Genomic DNA, 18,794 nt, shown 5'->3' with positions numbered 1-18,794 from the left:
AGACTCAGTGCAGCTTGGCTTTTAGCCAAGCCCAGATTCCTTGGTCTAGCTTCTCAAATAAGCAAGCTAGCTAATCTCACATCCACCAAGGGCTTCTGTATGTGAAAGTCGCTCAGTTGTGTCCAACTCTTTGACACCTCCACAGACTGCAGCCTGCCAGGCTCCTCTGTCCATGGAATTCTCCAGGCCATGATATTGGAGTGGGTAGCCATTCCCTTCTCCAGGGGGCCTTCCTGACCCGGGGATGGAACCTAGGTCTCCCACACTGCAGGCGCATTCTTTACCATCTGAGCCACCGGGGAAGCCCACCCAGTGCTTGGGTTTCCTCATCTGTAAATGAGGCAACAGTAAGCCCTGGCTCTCAGACTGCAGGATCAGAGGAGCTAACTGCAAAGTGCTGAAAACAGCCTGTCACGTTGCTACGTCTGTGACCTCCAGGGTTCCCCTGAACGCACCTCCAGGTCCTCTAGGAGCTCAGGGTGCACCCCCCTCCGCTGTGAGACCCAGGGGCAGGGGGTGTTGAGGCGTGAACTCAAGCTGTCCTCACCCGCACTAGGGTCAGGCGGCCCAAACTCCAGGCTATAGCGCACCACAAAGTAGTTGTTCCAGACATAGAGCTGGTTGTCGCGAGGGTTATAGTCGACAGAGGAGACGAACTGGTAGGGGTTGGGAAAGGCCAGGCTCACGGGCTCCTCACGGTTGGCGTTGGTGTTGAAGGCGTAGTCCACGCGGTTGCCGGCCGCCTCGCTGTCGTCGTCCACGTACACCGAGCGCAGCACGTACAGGACGCCGCACACCATGAAGGCGTTGGACGCGGAGCGCTTGTCGTAGCCCGTCTCCCACGTGCCCTCGAAGCGCAGCGTGTAGGGGTTGAGCTGGCTCACCACCAGCCGCCCGTTGTTGCCCTCAGTGGCGTAGATGACCCACAGCCCGTTCTCGTCCACTGCGAGGTCGATGTCGGTCTTGCCCCCCCAGCGGTAGGGCGAGGTGTCGTGGTAATTGGCCGTGTTGATGACCGTCTCCCCGCTCTTGATGCGCGTGCGCAGGTCGTACTTGACGATGTTGCGCGTGCGCTCCTTGTTGTAGAAGACGGCGCCGTCGTAGACCACGAAGCCTGTGCCGTCTACGCGGTTGGGCAGGCGATAGGTGGTGGTGTGGCGCGCCGCCACGTAGTCCTCCCACGAGGCGTACTCCGTCAGCGTGTCCGTGCGGTAAGGGATCCACGGCATGACATAGATGCGGTCACCCGCCTGCAGTGGGTCCTTGCACCATGCGCCAGACTGGTGCTCCGACTCGTGGGTTGAGGTGGGCTCCAGAACCTTCTGCAGGGTCCCTGGGCACACGAAGACTGGGTCGGGCGGGGAGGGGCAGGGAGGACACGGGGAGAGGAGGAGCAGGGGGGGGCGGGGGGTGGCGAGGGAAGGGGAGAGAGAGAGGCGAGTTGGTCACGCGGCCAGCGGGGGGAGCCAGGCTGTCCCCTCCTGCTGCTGCAGTCACGGTTGCTTGGTAGGGCTGGTGATGGGAAGGGGGTTTCTGGGCTGGGACCCCTGCCCCGCCCAGCTGCCCCTCTCCCTGGAGATGTCAACCCTGGAGGCCATTAAGAGCAGGGTTAGTGGGGTTTGGGGGGGAGGAGGTGCCCCTCTTTCCTTCCCTGGCTGCTAGAGACCCCACAGGCTGGGGATATGGGGTTCGGCAAGAGCCATCCCAGAGTCAGTCTCCTGTGCCTTTAGTGGGGGATGGAGAGATTTCCTCATTGCAGCCACTGGCAGCTTTGAGGTTCCAGGGACTCAGGGCCCTGTCCCTTCGCCATCATTTGCACTCCTATGGAAGAGCTAGGGTCAAGGGTCCCATCTTTCACCAACCACACCAGGACACAGATATATATATATATATATTTTTTTTTTTTTTCCTTTTTTTTTTAACTCCATTTTCTTCCTCCTGCAAAAACTGCAAGGTAGAGTGATGTTTCCGTACCCACTGTGGGTGGGTGTCAGGAGCGCACTCCTTTTCCAGGGTGAAAGAGGCACCCAAGGTTCCTGACGCAGCCTGTGACAACCCCCCACCCAACACCCAGGAAATCAGGAGCTGAGGAAGGGTTTTCGGAAAAGTCCAGCCCCTCCTGAGGGGTGCCCCGCCCTGCCCCCAGCCGGCAGGGTCTCTCTTGGGGTTTATTGAGCAGCAGACACTGATACTGGTGCACAGGGGTGGTGGGGCGAGGGCAGAGAGGGAGGGGACTCCCGGGAGAGTTGGGGAGGGGGGAGGAGAGCTGTGTGGAGGGAAGAGAGACAAGTGGTGGTGTGGGGGCGCTCGGCGAGGTCCTGGCTCCAAGGGAGGCACGCCGGAGAGCACCTGGGAAGAAAGAGTTAGCGCTGGCGAGGAGAGAGGGGGTGAGCAGAGAATTCACTCCAAGGCCCAGGCCCGACTGAGGGTCCCTTGGGGGGGCAGTCCCAGGTCCAGCTCAGAGGGGGCCAGGGAGGGAACCAGGTGCTAGGATAAAGACCCAGCCCGCCCCCAACAGGCCCCCCACCTCCCCTTCCCGGACCCGATTTACCTGCAACCATCCCCGGCTCGGGAGGAGGGACCAAGGCAGCGCTGATGTCAGAAAGGTGGGGGGCCCCCGCCCCACCCCCCCATTCCCTGAAAAGGAGGAAAACCTCAACTGCATCTCGTTGGCCACCAACGGCCTGCCCACCCTTGCCCAGTCACGACCCAGCGCCACCTACTCCTGGGCTCCCCTTACTGACCCGGTGGGAGTCTGGACTGGCACAAACAGTGTGGCCAGGCTCCCTTCCTTCTCCTCCCATAGTGGTAAGACCCCTCCAACCAGGATGGCTGGGGGCCTCCCTCTCGTCTCCCTACTAGCAGAACCCGAGGACCGGCCAGGGTGAGAGTTTGTAGTGAATTCTCTGCTCCTGCTTGGCCTGTCACCAAAGCAGCCGGCCCGAGGGGACAAGAGAGGGCTGGGACTTGGTGCTGGCTTGGGGAGGGGAGTGGCCCCAGTGGTTAGAGGGGCTCGACCAGGAACCATTCCTCATTCCCCCAATTCCAGCCTCATTCTTCAGCAGGCTTAGGTGGGTGGCTGGGGATTCCAGCCCTCCCTCCACAGTATCAGGGACATTTTGATCCAGGGGTCTTGGGTCACAAAGCAGCCAGGCGCATGCCTTGCTTTAGTGGGGGGAGGGAAGCCTGGGGCTCCAGTGCTGTGTTCCCAGTGCCCTGAGGGGTTAGCCTGCACCTTCTGTCCAGCCCACTGGCCTCTGCCCTTTTCTCCTGGGCCTGGGTCTTCCCTCTCCCCAAGCCGGGCCCCCCAGCCAGCTCTGTGATGTCTGAGCAGATGTGTTTGTGTGTGGGGGGCGGGTGGGGGTGGGCAGTGGGAGGTCTCAGAGCCCGGCCTGGTGGGCAGGGCATGGAGAAGGAAAACGTGGTTAGAGGTTACCCTGGGGGAAGGGGGAGAAGATGAGGAAGGGCCTGCTTAGGGCCTTTGCCAGCAAGGACCCTGACCCAGCACCAAGCTCCCAAAGCCTTCTCTGCCCTCCAGCCTCCTCCCACCCATCCCTTGAAGAGAAAACATCCCAGGCTGCGTGTCCGACCACCACCGGGCCTGCAAGAAGAGTGTCTGGTGCTGGGCGGAGAGACTCCAGGAAAGAGAGAGGGAGAGAGTGGTGGGGTGCAGTGAGGGGCAGGGCGGTGGGCTGGTGGCCCAGGCCTCTATGAGATGGGGGAAGGGACAAGGGGGAGGGGAGCAGCTCGGAAGGACCCCGCCCTGCCTCCCTCAAAGGGGAAGCTCCACTGACCACCGTAATTTCAAGGCCAATGTGATCCTGAAAGGTCATCCCTCCCCTCCTCGCCTCAGAGCTGTCCATTTCCCACGACTTTCAGGGGAGGCAGTGACCCTCCCCGATAGCCAAGCCCGGCCCAGCCACCCTCCCTGCCCGCCATGGAGTCCTCTCCTCCACTGCTGAAGGAAGAAATTACGGTGCTCACGGAAGCCCCCAGACCCAGCCTGTGCCTCCCCCGCCCCCCTCTCTCTGGTCCTCTAACCACAACAGCCCAGAAGAAACCCTGACTGCAGCTTCGCAAGTATTTCAGAACCAAAGGAAAAAAAAAAAAACAAAAAACGCTCCCCCGCCCCTCGCTCCCCCAACCGTGAGGCCCGCCCCTCCACCCTCTCGGCCCCCCAGTGATCTGGCAGGCGCCCTCCCCGGGCTGGGGGCAACTCACACCCCTCTCCCCAGGGGCTGCCCCCCACCACCCCCCGCTGGTGGAGGATGGGGGTGGGGGTGGGGAAAACTGGTGCTCCGTGCTCCGAAACAGCTCTGGGCCTTGGAAACGCCAAACCAGAAGGAACTTAAACCACCAGGAGCCAGAGAGAGAAAGAAAGAAGAGAGAGAGAGAGAGAAAGAGAGAGAGGAGGAGGAGAAGGAGGTAATCTGCTCCCCAAAAGGAAAACAAAGGTGTCCCCTCCCTCCCTCCTCCCCTGAACCAGACACAAAAGTTGGGGCAGGAAGAAAAAAGAAGACAGACGGCTCCCCCATGCCCTCTGCCCCCCGTCGGGAGCCAGGGAAGAGGGTCCCTCCCTCCCCACCCACCCTGGATGCTTATAGACTTCTCCTGAAGGAGGCAAAAGAAGTATGAGAGAAGGTCAGGTTCCCCCCACCCCTGCAAGGGCCAGGGACTAGAAAGGAGGGACAGGGAGAGAGAGACAGAGTGAGAGGAGAGAGAGAGAGAGACAGGCAGAGAGAGCAGAAGGTCCTGCCCGAGCTCAGAGAAGCTCCCTTGGGTGTCTGGAGGTTGGGGTTGCCCAGTCGCACCAGGGCTGGCCCCACCAGGGGTGGGGACACTGGGGTGGGGGGGGAGCGACTGGACCAAGTTGGGGGGTGGGGGGCAGAAGAAGGGGCTGGAGGGGAGGGCAGGTCACATAAGTGTGGTACAGGTAAAACAAAGTCTGAGTTAGGGGTTAGCATTGGTAACAGTGCGTTTACCTTTCTGCTCCACTTCTACTTTAAGCATCGGAAGAGAGAGAGAAAACAAATTGAAAAAAAAAATGTGCAAGAAAAAAAGAGAAAAAAAAAAAAGATTAAATTGCTTTCGTTTCTTTTCTGGCAACACGCCCCCTTTTCCTTTCTTTTCCTCACTCCTGGTTCCCCAACCCCGAAGGTAGCGTCAGCCCCCGCCCCCACGTCCTTTCCTCCTAGGGAGGATGTCGGGGAGACAGTCACAGGGAGGAGGGAGACACATGGGAGGACAGAGACCAAGAGAGACACAGGGTGGGGTGGGGAGAGGGGGTATACAGGTAGGCAGACGGACAGAGCCCTCAGACGGGAAGGGGCACCCTCAGTGCAGCAAGGCTGGGGAGGGGGAGCCCCAGTTGGGAGGCAGCTCCCCTGGGGGGGGCACCAGGAAAGGATGGTGGGGGGGTGGAGGATCCCCTTGGTCCCCTCCAGCCCTGTCTGCTGCCCTCCTGCTAGAACCGGGGGCCCAGGAGGGCATTCAGTGCCTCCCTCAGCCTGGGAGCACCACAGAGAAAACACGCAGAATGCCCTCCCCTTCTGTGCTGGCCTTAAAAAGAGTCCAGCTGAGTTTCCCCAAAACCCTCGGAACCCCACCCCCACCCCAGAAGCCAACACAGAGAGAGGGTGGCAGCGTCGGACACAGAATGATGGAGAGGCCTCCAAGAGCCCCGTGGGGGAGACGCAGGCAGAGAGGGAAGAGGCTGGGGTGGGGGGACATCACAGACGGGGCAGGACAGCAGGTGGGGGCACAGACACGCTCCCCCGCTCCCCCGGGGGCAAGCCCGAGGCTCAGTTTCTCTGCCCAGCTCCCCCCTGGGGGCCCAGGAGCTGGGAGCTCCCCAGCCTGCGGCTGGGATGGGCAGGCGGGCAGCACCTGGGGAGGAAGGGGGCACGGGTTAGACTGTGCTCAGCTGCAAGGCAAATCCAGCGTTAGTCGGGCCTGTCAGGTTCGTGTGCCAGGGGAGGGGGTGCCCCACACACCCACGGCTCCCACCCCCGACCAGCACTGGGGTCACCCCAGCCTCTGAAGCCCATGGCAAGAGGGGCTGCCCAGGCTGTGCCCCCTCCAGGCTTTGGGCCCCCCCGGCCCCTTAGGAACCTCTGACCAGGGCCTCACTCTCCTGCCACCTGTCTGTCGGGAGGAGCAGTGTCTGACTCCCTTCCCAGCGCCTCTCCCAGGGCCTGGTACACAGGAGGTGCTCAGAGAAAGAAAGGTCTGGGGATGAGTGAGTGCCAGGCCTCCCTGTTCGGTGGCCTGGCTTCCATCACCCTTGGAATGCCAGCCTTCTTCTGGGACCAGGAGTTAGCCCAGCCCCCCAGATACAGCCTCCGTATCAGTGACTGTGAGTGTGAGAGTGTGTGTGTGTGTGTGTGTGCACGCGCACCCAAGCGTGTGTGCCTCTGCTTCTCCCAGGGCTCAAGGTAGCTCTCTCCCATCAGACTGGGGGCTGCCCGTTCCCTGAGTCCTCCTGGTCTCTGTGGGTCATGCCCTCCCACCCACACTGAGAGGTTCAGCTCCAGGAAGTCTCTACACCTCTTCCCTGCTTCTTTACCTGCATGGTATCCACTCATTTGGTTTTTTTTTTTTTTTCCCCACTTGCTTTTGGACACCACTTGGACCAGGAGATTTTTTTTCCCCCCTTCTTTTTATCTTCCTGGTCTCAGGAGAAACTGGGTTTGTCATCTGGTGTTAGTTTTATTTTTGATTACCCATAGCAATAATAATTGGTAAAAGTCATGGTGAGTGGTCAGAAGAAAAGCAACGACTACTAAGTGCTCAGCGCTTATTAGGTGACAGGAACTGTGCTAAGCACCCCTCTGGCAGCGTTTCAAGAATCCTGTCTACAGATGAGCAAACAGGTTTAATGAAGTGAGGCAACACGACTGACAAAATGGGTGCAGTCTCCTTCACATCTACGGCTGGGGGTGCACAAAGAGCTTTTACCCATGTTCTCCACAGTCCTAGCAGCATCTCAGAGGTGTTTGATCCCCTCCCACCATCACAGAGGAAGGTAAAGGCTCAACTGGATTGAAAGGGCACCCAAACCATTACTGAGCACATCCTGAACCAGGCTTGGGTCTGGGCGCTGGGGAGGGGTTTGAAGATGAGGTCTCTGCCCTGTGGGGGGAGTTTACATCCAGCACTTTGCCACCACAAGTGGGCTCTGTGCTGGGCCCTGGGCTGGGTGCCTTGCACACATGACCTCCTGGACTCTCGCCTCCTTCTGCAGCAGCCCAGAGGAATTTAAGTCTTTTGCTCCAGTTTCCAAGCCAGAAAACCCAAGGGCCGGGGCTGAACCTCGAACCCATTCTAGACTTTTCCACTGTGCTGTGCCCCCCAACTCCTGTCCCCCTTCCCCTGCTGGCCCAGCCCACAGGGGGTGGGCAGTGTCCCCAGTGCTGTGGGGAGGCTTCAAGGATCAGATGGGCGTCCCCCTCAGGCGATGACTGGAGGCCTCGGTCGCTGAAAGGAAAGGGTAAGGAGTAAAAGAAGAAAGCTATGGAAGCACATGAGGCTCCTATCTCCCCCAGCACGTCTGTGGTCACCTGCGAGGAGAAATCAAAGGTTGGGGGTTGGGGGGGAAGGCTGGGGTGGGAGGGGAGAGGAGGGAGAGTCACAGGGCCTCCTGCTCCCCCGCCCCTGCCCCCCACACTCAAGACACCCTGGCGGCCCTGCCTCCTCCCCCCTCTGCCCAGAGGGCCCTACCTCCAGGTTGACTACGTGAAGCTGGGGGTGGAGAGGAGGGAATGGATGATGGGGAAGGGGGGGGAAGCATGAGGGCTGGAAAGAAGGGCCATGTTAAGGGTGGGGTGCTGAGGAGGAGAGACCCTGTCCATGGTTTGCTTCCTTTGGTCGGGTGCAAGAATGGCAGGCCCCTGGCTCCCCAGATCACCTTCCTCAGGATGCTTGGGTGCCACCCTCAGTCCAACATGGCAGCACTTCCTGTGCAGACAGGAAGTACTAGCATGCTAATAAGCAAACCAACCAAGAGTTAGGAATCTGTGGAAGACATCCCTAGCCCTTCACATGAGATCTGTTGCCGGGCCTCAGAGGGTGACCTGCCTCTCTATGGGTATAATGTCCAGCTTCCAGGATTGGGAAGGGGCAGGAGTGGGGGCCTGTGAGGAGTGAGAAGGATGAGAGAAAGGAGAGGGAGCTGAGAGGAAGTGGGGTTAGAGGGAAGAGCATGTGTCTAAGAGGTGGTCAGGAAGGGAAGGGATGTGGGAAGAGCAGGGGAAGAGGAATTAGATGGCAGTGAGGTCAATGCCCGGGGAGAGGAGAGATAAGTGTGCCTTGAAGTGTGGCCTTGAAGTGTATAAATAAGCCAAGGGCAGGTGAAGAAGCAAGGTGAGCAGGCCAGAGTAAAAAGAGTTGGAGAAGGCGCCCAGTGGATGGGGACAGAGTCAAGGGTAGGGGTGGGGTGGGTCAGACAGCAGTGTGGACAAGGGTGTCTGTGAGGGAGGGAGTGGGTCCAGCCATCCCTTGTGTTCCTGGCCCCAAATGGGCCTTGTGTGTGTGTGTGTGTGTGTGTGTGTGTGTGTGTGTGTGTGTGTGCAAGGTGTCTCCTCCTCACTCGCTTCTGGGAGAGGGAAGGGCCCGTGTCGCATGAGGAACAAGATGACTCACTGTAGGGGACACAGTCGTACTGCACCTCCAGGTACTTGTAGGTCCCAGGGCAGGGGTCCGGAAAGGCGTCGGAGCCAGCGACCACCACACACTGGGTGCGGTTGTTACACCTGTGGAGGAGAGATGGGGGGGGTTAGGAAAAGACAAGCCTGGAACTAGGCAGGGGAGGCCCAGGGTCAGGAGAGGAATGGACATCTCCACATTGGGAAGAAACCATGGAGACCATGCCAAGGGCCTTATGTGGGTGTTGTTTTCTGTTTCCTGTCTGCTCTCTCCTTCCAGATAGGATTCTTCTATTTTCAGGCCTGGCACAGCAGGAAGCTCAGGGCTATGCCAGAGGGGTCACTCCATAAACTGTTTTTCTAGTCACCCTTCATCACTTTCATCCTGAGTGTCACCTGTGCCATTATGTCTTTTTTCCCCCCATAAATTGACCATAAAACTTGTCGTTTGTTTAATAAGATGTGAAGCCATACATATAAGGTGGTATCTTTGTGAACATGCTATTGATGGAATGCTCAGTGTTTGCCACCTCATACCAGGTCTTGATATGTCCCACCTTTTGGACAGAGCTGCCATGAGGCTCTGCAGCCAGAGAGGGGCAGAGTTGTCCCTTCATGCTGAAACCATCCTCAGTTCCCCATGTGGAACTCCCCGAAGTCCCTGTCAACTTCTCAGGAGTCTGGCTACCATGTAATGGGAAGTCTACTTAGCAACAACAAAAAGATGTTTCTTCTCTGCTGTCTTTACCCATGGTTAAGGTCTCCATTTCCTGGAGCAGGCCGAGTCTTGGCTGAGCAGGACAGCAACTTGACTGTGGGTGTGTAAGAAGTGGTTTGGTGTGGGGGCTTCCTGACAGGTATGGGGCAGAGGGGGCTCCTGTGTCTTCACTTCAGTCCTGCTCTTAATCAATGAGTGCTTAACTCATGAGCATCTCCTCATACCCCCACCCCTCAACTCCTTTTTTCAAAAATATAACACTGAAAAAAAAAAAAAAAAAATATATATATATAACACTGATGGGAGGTGGGAGGGAGGTTCAAGAGGGAGGGGACCTATGTATACTTATGGCTGATGCATGTTGATGTATGGCAGAAACCAACACAATATTGTAAAGCAATTATCCTTCAATTAAAAATAAATAAATCAAAAAATATAACACTGAGCTCAGATGGTTAAACAGAGACTTCGTTACCTAGGAACCAAAGAACTAGTTCTGTTCCCCAAAGAACTGAAAGCAGGTGCATTCATCTACTGCAACCCTGAAGGTATACTTGTGTACAAATGCTTGTATATGAATGTTCACAGCAGCATCATTCACACAATCACCAAAAGGTAGAGACAACCCACTGACGAATGAGTGGATAAACGGAACACAGCTTATCCACACAATGGAGTATTATTCAGCCATAAAAAAGGAAGGAAGCTCTAATACTACACCATGGATGAGCCTTGAAAACATCATGCTTAGTGAAAGAAGCCAGCCCCAGAGGCCACGTGTTTCACAGTTCTATTTATATGAAATGTCCAAAACAGGCAAATCCAGAGACAGAAAGTAGATGAGTGGTTGCCAGGGACTCAGGGGAGGGGAGAGGGATGGGGAGTGACTGTTCAGGGTGACGGAGTTTCCTTTTGAGGTGATGAAAATGTTCTGGAACTTGACAGAGGCAGAGATTGCACAATATCGTGAATGTAATTAACGCCACTGAACTGTTCACTTTAATAAAATGGTGAATCTTTTGTTATGTGGATTTCGCCTCCATGAAAACAAAAAGAGAAACATAGAAATGCTGGCCTTGTCTACGGCCATACCACCCTGAACGCGCCCGATCGTCTGATCTCAGAAGCTAAGCAGGGTCAGGCCTGGTTAGTACTTGGATGGGAGAAATGCTGGCCTTCCTGGAAAAACCGCATGTCCAGCCTCCCCTGCTGGGAAGTGCCTGTGACTGAGTTCTAACCTGGGAGGTGAGAGTAGGTATGATGTAGCCTTTAAGGGATTGGCCCCAGGGTGGAAGTGGGGGGCAGGGTTTCAGTACTAAGATAGAAGCAGGTGCTGAGGGTCTTTTCAATTCTGATTCTGTTTGTGAGCTAAGTCACTTCAGTCATGTCGAACTCTTTACAATCCTGTGGACTGTAACCCACCAGGCTCCCCGGTCCATAGGACTCTCCAGGCAAGACTACTGGGGTGGGTCACCATGCCCTCCTCAAGGGGATTTTCCCAACCCAGGGATAGAAATTGCGTCTCTTACATCTCCTGCATTGGCAGGCAGGTTCTTTACCTCTAGCCTCACCTGGGAAGCCGATCCTGTTTAGGTCACTGTACTTACTCTGGGGTGTCTCTGTCAGAGTCACAGAGCTGGAACCTGAACTAACGTAGTCTCCATGTGTGAAGATGGTGGGGCAGTGGCCTCATCACATTCCCTCGGCCCCAGTGACTGCACTACTGTGTACCCCACTCCCCTGCCCCAGAACTGAGACCCCATGAGTGTTGGAAAGTAGGTGAGTTTCTGTGAAAGCAACTTGGGGAGATGGCAGAAAAAACTACAGACCCTGAGGCTGGTCTGAGTGAAGCGGGCAGGGAGAATCTGGAGAGGCAGTGGGTAGGAGAAAAGGGAGGCTGGACTGGGATGGTCCATGCAGGGGTGTTGGGAGACGGAAATTAGGGAAGAGGGAGAAGATCGCTGCAGGGAAATAGTTTTTTTTTTTTTGCCATGAGCGCATGGCATGTGGATCTTATTTCTCTGTGCTAAGTTGTGTCTTATTCTATGTGACCCTAGGTACGATAGTCCACCAGGCTCCTCTGTCCATGGGGATTCTCCAGGCAAGAATACTGGAGTGGGCAGCCATTCCCCTCTCCAGGGATCTTCCCGACCCAGAGACTGAACCCAGGTCTCCTGCATTGCAGGCAGATTCTTTACCGTCTGAGCTACCAGGGAAGTCCCCAAAGAATACTGGAGTGGGTTGCTGTGTCCTCTTCCAGGGGGTCTTCCCAACCCAGGGATCGAACCAGTGTCTCTTATGTCTCCTGCATTGGCTGGTGGGTTCTTTACCACTAGCACCACCTGGGAAGCCCCTGACCAGGGATCAAACCCATGCCCCGTGCAGTGGAAGCTCAGAGCCTTAACCACTGGACCACCAGGGAAATCTCGAGAGTAGATGTTTGAGAAAGAAATGGTGGAAGGGAGAGAATGAAGTGATTCCGGTCCGGCCCACCTACCTGAGCCACCTGACCACGCCCATTCCCTGCCCCAAGCTCTCAGAGGGCTTCTGATGACCCCATCCAGTGAGGTATTCTAGAATCCCCGAGGAGCTGTGGAGCTGGCCCCCAGGCCTCCTTCCCTTTTCTAGCTTTCTGCTCAGGGTCCTGGAGTGAACCCTATTCTCTCTCAGGCATTTGGCAAAAACTCAGTGAGCGCCTGTGGTGTAGCTGGCTGTGGACACGGTGATGACAGACAGCACACCTTTTCCCTGTGGGGCTGACAGCCCGGGGAGGGCAGACACAAGGGAGACATGGTGAAGAGGCAATGTAGCCAATGGAACTGTGGGCAGAAGTCAGGACTAGGAGAGAGAAACAGGGAAGGGGCTGGCAAGTGGGGCGGGGGCACTGTGATTTTAGAGTGTGGCCAGGTAGACCTCATTAAGAGGCTAGTCAGGCCAAAAAAAAAAAAAAAAAATCCCTGAATGGGGGACTTCTCTGGAGGTCCAGTGGTTAAGACTCTGTGCTTTTAATGCAGAGGGGCGTGGGTTCAATTCCTAGTCGAGTAAATAAGATCCCACGTGCTAGTAGCGGGGTGCAGCAAAAAACATAATTCAAATGAAAGAACCTGAGTAAGGGCAGGGAGGAGTCACGTGGGTTTTGGGGAAGAGCATTCCAGATAGGGGGAACAGCCAGCACAAAAGGTCCCGAGGCCCAAGCAGAAGATGGGTGATGAGTGTAAGGAGTGGCCAGGTAACTGAAACCCAGTGAGGAGGAGCATGGAGAAGGTGAGGACTAGAGAGGACGCTGCGGAGTGTCCAGGGCCTTGTGGACCTGAGGGGGACTTAGGCTTTTGCTCTGAGTGAGGTGGGCACCAAGGAGGGATCTGATAGGAGGGCAGGACCTGACTCAAGTGCTCATAAGTGCTCTCTGGCTGCTATGGCGGGAACAGACTATAGCAGGCAGGCAAGAGAAGGCAAGGAGAGGGGGCAGAGGATGCTCTAAGCAGCCGTGGGGGGCGGTTGTGTGGAAGCAGCAATCAATTTGGGTTAAAAAAATTTTTTTTTTTAATTTGGCTGCACTGGGTCTTCATTGCTGTGTGCTAGCTTTCTGTAGCTGCGGAGATGGGTGCTACTCTCTAGTTGTGGGGCTCAGGCTTCTCATTGCGGTGGCTTCTCTTGTTACAGAGCACAGGCTCTAGGCGCACGGGCTTCAGTAGTTGTGGCACATGGCATTAATTGCCCCATGGCATGCAGGATCTTCCCGGACCAGGGATCGAACCCGTGTCCCCTGCATTGGCAGGCGGATTCTTAACCACTGGACCACCAGGGAAGTCCTAAATCTGCGTAAAATCTGAAGGAAGAGCTGACTAGCTCCAGGTGGTCTGGCTTGAGTGTGTAGCTTTGTACACCTCCCCGCCCCCCACTCAAACACACACTTACAGAAAGGAACAGTCTTCATACACACTCCCTCCCTCACATTCTCACACACCTCTCTGACACAAGCACATAACCTTCTGCCGTCCATGTTCAGATGTCACCTCCTCAGGGAAGCCCTCTGGGCTACCCCTCAGCTCCTCTGACACCTCCCCCTGTCCTGCAAGCCCCCGCTAATCTTGGGGTGAGCATCTGCAGGCCACGGGCTCTTGGCGAAGGGTAGAGCCTGGGGAGGTGATAGGCTGGCAGGGGGTGGGCTGGGTCCTACTGGCTGTTTGCGTGGCACCCGGGCCCTAGTAGTTGCTCAGGAAACGTGGCGAATGCCTACAAGGAAGGGTGAAGGGGAAAGGGTGCGCTGGCCACGGGGCGCGCAGAAGACAGGCACCTGATTTGGGGACCCTTGGGACTGCTGCCCCCCCTTTCTCCTGGAGCCCCTCACCTCTGGGACATGATCTTGAAGGCGTCCGGCAGGTAACACTGCACGTTCTCCATCTGGAAAGGGTCGGCGTCGCAGATCTTGTCGTCTGTGCGCCCATAGTTGGCGTTCTCCACCATGATGACGTCGCTGCCTGGGCACCGCAGCTCGATGGGGTAGCCTTCACATGCCAGCTCCCGACGCATCAGCCCAAACGGGAGCCCAGCCCGGCTCAGGCCTGCAGGGAGACGGGGGAGGCAGTCGGTCACCACCAGGCCCAGGAGGGGTGGGACGCACCCCTCTGAAGAGGCTCCACCTCCAGCTTGACTGTATCGGGCTGCGGGCTACATGAACCTCAGTTTACTCATCTGTGAAATGGGCTGCTCGGCGTGCCCACTTGTGTAGTAAGGCCATTAGCCCAGCCCAAGAAGAGTCTGGCTCCTGGGAGGTGCCCTGTGAGCCCCTGTAGCGTCCTTTGTGAGAAGAGTGTCTTTACTTGGGGGCCTGGAGCCATGCCAGGGTAGCCTGTGTGAACTGTTAATGGATTAAATCAGGTCTTCCCCCTCTCCACCAATTCATATGCTGAAATCAGGCCCTAACCCCAAATATCTTTGGGGTCCCCCAAATAGAACAGCAGTCCCCAACCTTTTTGGCACCAGGGACTGGTTTCATGGAAGACAATTTTTTCCACGGACAGGGGTATGGGGAGGATTGTTTGGGGATGTTTCTCATAAGGAGCGTGCAACCTAGACCTCTTGAATGCACAGTAGGGTTCATGCTCCTATGAGAATATTGATGCCACTGCTGATCTGACAGGAGGCGGAGCTCAGGTGGTAATGCAAGTGATGGGGAGCAGCTGTAAATACAGATAAAGCTTCACTTGCTGGTCCACCTCTCACCTCCTGCTCTGCAGCCTGATTCCAAATAGATCATGGACAACTACTGGTCTGCGGCCCAGAAGCTAGGGACCCCTGCCTTAGAATACGAGCAGATTTAGAGATAGCATCTTTACAGAGGTACTCAAGTTAAAATGAGGCCACTAAGGTGGGCCCGAATCCAATATGAATGCTGAAGAATTGAAGCTTTCAGACTGGTGTTGGAGAAGACTCTTGCGAGTTCCTTGGACACCAAGGAGATCAAACCAGTCAATCCTAAAGGAAATAAATCCTGAATACTCATTGGAAGGACTGAGGTTGAAGCTGAAGCTCCAATACTTTGGCCACCTGATGCGAAGAGCTGACTCACTGGAAGAGACCCTGATGCTAGGAAAGATTGAAGGCAGGAGGAGAAGGGGTTGACAGAGGATGCCATGGTTGGATGGTATCACCAACTCGATGGACATGAGTGTGAGCAAACTCTGGGAGATAGTGAAGGACAGGGAAGCCTGGTATGCTTCAGTCCATAGGGTCGCAAAGAGTCGGATGTGACTGAGCTACTGAACAACAACAAATCCAATAGAGTATTCTTATAAAAAGAGGAAATTTGGGTCCAGAGGCACACAAAGAGGGAGAGATGACGTGGAGATGCAGGGAGGAAAATGATGACCATCTATGAGCCAAGGAGAAGGGCCTCGAATAGAGCCCGGTGGCGTTCACAAGGAACCAACCTTGCTGACACCTTGATCTTGGACATCTAGACTCTAGAACTGGGAGGGAATACCCCTCAGTCTGTGGTACTTGGTCAGGACGGTCCTAGCAAACTATTAATAGTTAGTTCACTAGCAATGAGGTTTCAGGTAGGCCTTTTGGGTCATGCATCAGTTGTCCTCTGGAAGGGCTGGAGATTGAGGCCAGCCATGTCTATGTGACTGAGCCTCAGTAAAGACTCTGGACACCAAGGCTCAGAAGACCTTCCCCAGTTAGCAGTATAACATGCGTAGTGTGGCTCATCGTTGCCGAGAGAGTTCCTGCTGTCTGCGACTGCCCTGGGAGGGAACCACCAGAAACCCCCATGCACAGAACTTTCCCTGATGTTGCCCCATGCCCCTCTTCTCTTGGCTGATTTTCATCTATGTCAGTTCACTGTAGTCAGCTATGTTGTTGTTTAGTTACTACGTCATGTCCGAATCTTTTGTGACCCAATGGACTGTAGCCTGCCAAACTCCTCTGTTCGTGGGATTTCCCAGGCAAGAATACTGGAGTGGGCTGCCATTTCCTTCTCCAGGGGATCTTCCCAACCAAGGAATCGAACCTGGGTCTCCTGCATTGGCAGGAGGAATCTTTACCATCTGAGCCAGCAGTGATCAACTATAACCGCAAGGGACGGTCTTCCCTTGTGGCTCAGTGGCAAAGTCTGGCGGGCTACAGTCTATGGGGTCCCCAAAGAGACAGACACGACTGAGTGAGTGAACAACAATAATGGTGTTTGTGAATTTCATGAATCCTTCAGGCAAATCATCAAAGCTGAGAGTGGCCTGGGGCACTTCTCTAACTTCGCACCACCCCCATGCAGAGAGCAGGGAGGCTGTAGAAGGGAATGTCCTCAATGTTCTGGAAGAAACCACAGAGGCTGGCTTTGCTACTTCCCAGCTGACAGGCCAGGTGGGTCCTTTGGGCCAGGGTATCTCCGGGTGTGGCCCCGGGCATATCTGCATTGTGTTCGGAATGCAGATTCTGAGTGCCCCCAGACCCCGGCCTGCTGATCCCGAATCTCGGGGGTGAATGGGTACACCCACCCGTGATTCTCATGCACACTCTCGTGTGGTCAGCTGCTTCTGGCGCCTCACCAGGCCTCAAGTTTTCAGATCTGTAAAATGGGCAAACCACAGCCCAGGGCTGTACTGGGAGGCTTCTGTGCTAGAAGATGTTCTTGAAGCAGGTGCTGTGGACAGTGAGGGCATCCCAGGGAAGGGGCCCCTGGCTTTCACTTGGGAAACTTCCTAGGGTTGCCATGACAATGGAAGAAACTGCCACAGGCGTGCCTGGCTCTGGGAGGCGTTGCATTGTTACATGTCAGCTCCCTTCCTATGCCTTTCAGGGACTGCAAGCTGGGACTCAGGAGCCAGGTCTGGGGTTTACATCCCAGCGCAGCCACTCCCTGGCTGGTGGGTTCATGTAGTCACTGACCACCCCTGGGCCCTTACTTCCTTCTCTAGGGAGTCGACAATGCCTACCCCACGGGCCTCTGCTGAGGGGGTGCAGTGGAACTGGTCTGCAGTGAGCAGACAGGCCCCTGATTACTACTGTCAGGAGGATGATTAAGGCAGCTCGTCTCTGTGGGACAGAGTGGGCTCAGCACCATCCATGCCTGCCGGGGCAGCCACCTTCTTGCACACCGGTCCCAGCCAAGCCTATGCCGGGGGTCCGAGGGAAGCAGGGATGCACAGAGTGGTCCCAGGCCGCCAACGTGGAGACTGTCACTGGAGGATAAAGAGAAAGTCCCACTGCACGTTGGCAGCAGAGACAGACGGGCCCCCTTTGCTGCGAGCTAGTCCCTCTGATGCCAGCTGGGGGCCCAACGGGGTTGGCAGCCAGGCCCTCAGGGTTTTTTGGGGTGAGTTGAGTCCCACTTGGGGAAAAGTTTTACATGTGTTCCTCCAGCGCCATCTGCTCCCACGTCTAATTTTAGTCCTTCCTGGGCCTGGGAAGGAGGCTGGGGGTGGAGGGCTGGCTCAGATGGCTCAGATGGGTCTGGGGGTGGAAGCAGCCCCACCCGGCCCAGCTGGGGCTGTGGGGCAGGACCTGGACGGGTAGAGAACGCGGGTGCTGCGGGAGCGGAGGGCGCCAGCTGGCCGGAGCAGTGCCAAGGCCCGGTGGCACGGCTGAACGACGCCCCCTCTACCTTTGAGGCTCTCTGTGTGAGGGAGCGCTGGGGAGCAGGGCCCACCACCAGCGGCCTCCAGACAGGGCTGGGAAGGGTGGGGCAGGGGGCACCCCCGGGGCGAGGGCGAGGCCGGCGGGCCTCCTCTCTCTGCCTCTCATCCCGCGCTGCCCTTGCCCCCGCCTGGGCCCACTGTGGGGACAGTAATTGAGTAATTGGGCGAGGGTGGGCGGGCAGGCTCCGGGCACTAATTGTGGCGTGTGCGGGATCCCGGGGCCGGCATAGGGCCGAGCTGGATAATTAGTTGTTTTTAAATAAACGTCAGTGGGCATGCTTTAATTAAGCCTTCTTCCCAGCGAGAGCCTCGGAGATGTAATCACAGAGAGACGCGCACACACACAAGAGACAGAAGGGCATCGCCTCACCAGAAAGGCCGGTCCCGGTCCTGGAGGCCACAGCCCAAATCCCAGGCTCTAGGACCGCGGGTGGGACGAGCCCTGGAGCTCTGGGCTGGGGGATGAGGGGCTGATTCGGGGACCCCTTGAATCAGGGTGTGTGATCACCAAGCCTTCATCTGCTCCAATTCTGCCAGACTGAGGCTGGGTGGGGGCCTGATTCTCTAACAAGGGATCAGGAGGTTGTGGTTGTTGAGTCACTAAGTCATGTCCCACTCTTTTACCACCCTACGGACCGAAGCCTACCAGGCTCCTCTGTCCATGGGATTCTCCAGGCAAAAAGTGGGTTCCCATGCCCTCCTCCAGGGGAATCTTCCCAACCCAGGGGTCGAACCCAGGTCTCCTGCATTGGCAGGCAGGTTATTTACCGCTGAGCCACCAAGGGAGCCCTGGTCGGGGGTATTTCGGGGTTTCCTCCCCCCTCCCCTGCCTCGGCCCCCTCAACACCTACCTTGGGTGGCTGAGGTGACGAGGATGGCTGTGACACAGAGACTCCAGAGCGCAGCGGCCAGGCGGGCCATGGTGGCGGCCGGGGGTGCAGGCTCGGCTCTCAGTGGGCTGTGCAGGGGGCCCCGCCCCGCATCACCGGGTGGGCACCGCGGCCTGGTCCACCAGCCTGTGGAGGACAGGGAGAGTGAGGCGGTGGGCAGGGGCGGGCCAAGGAGGAGGGCAGGTCCCCTCTCTTTCTGCAGGTGCCCGAGGGCCTCTAGCCCGCCCCCCCCAAGAGGGCTGGGTCAATGAACCTCCCTCAAGCCGGCACCCCTGGGCCAGAGGCTGACCCCTCCAAGGCCTCTGGCTCATGTTGCACACCCCCCACCCCAACAGGTGGACCCACCCATTTGGGCACCTTGGATCTCCCAGAAACGCCTCCTGGGGTCTGCCAGCCCCCCTTC

At 56.9% G+C, this 18,794-nt stretch overlaps 1 protein-coding gene across 3 annotated transcripts in view; it reads right to left on the bottom strand.

Moving 5' to 3' along the window:
* The window catches only part of ADGRL1 (adhesion G protein-coupled receptor L1), a 53,358-nt gene that overhangs the window by 13,254 nt on the left and 21,310 nt on the right, over positions 1–18,794 (bottom strand). For all 3 annotated transcript variants that reach the window (XM_061150101.1, XM_061150102.1, XM_061150103.1), the window contains 4 exons: positions 18,353–18,517; positions 13,712–13,925; positions 8,641–8,750; positions 548–1,348 (listed from right to left, as the gene is read on the bottom strand). In XM_061150101.1, the coding sequence (XP_061006084.1) occupies positions 548–1,348; positions 8,641–8,750; positions 13,712–13,925; positions 18,353–18,422 (1,195 nt within the window). In that variant the 5' untranslated portion in view covers positions 18,423–18,517. The remainder of the gene's footprint in view (positions 1–547; positions 1,349–8,640; positions 8,751–13,711; positions 13,926–18,352; positions 18,518–18,794) is intronic.

Source organism: Dama dama, chromosome 9 (assembly GCF_033118175.1).
Source record: "Dama dama isolate Ldn47 chromosome 9, ASM3311817v1, whole genome shotgun sequence".
Taxonomy (NCBI): Eukaryota; Metazoa; Chordata; class Mammalia; order Artiodactyla; family Cervidae; genus Dama; species Dama dama.
This window is presented reverse-complemented; position numbering and strand designations above follow the sequence as displayed.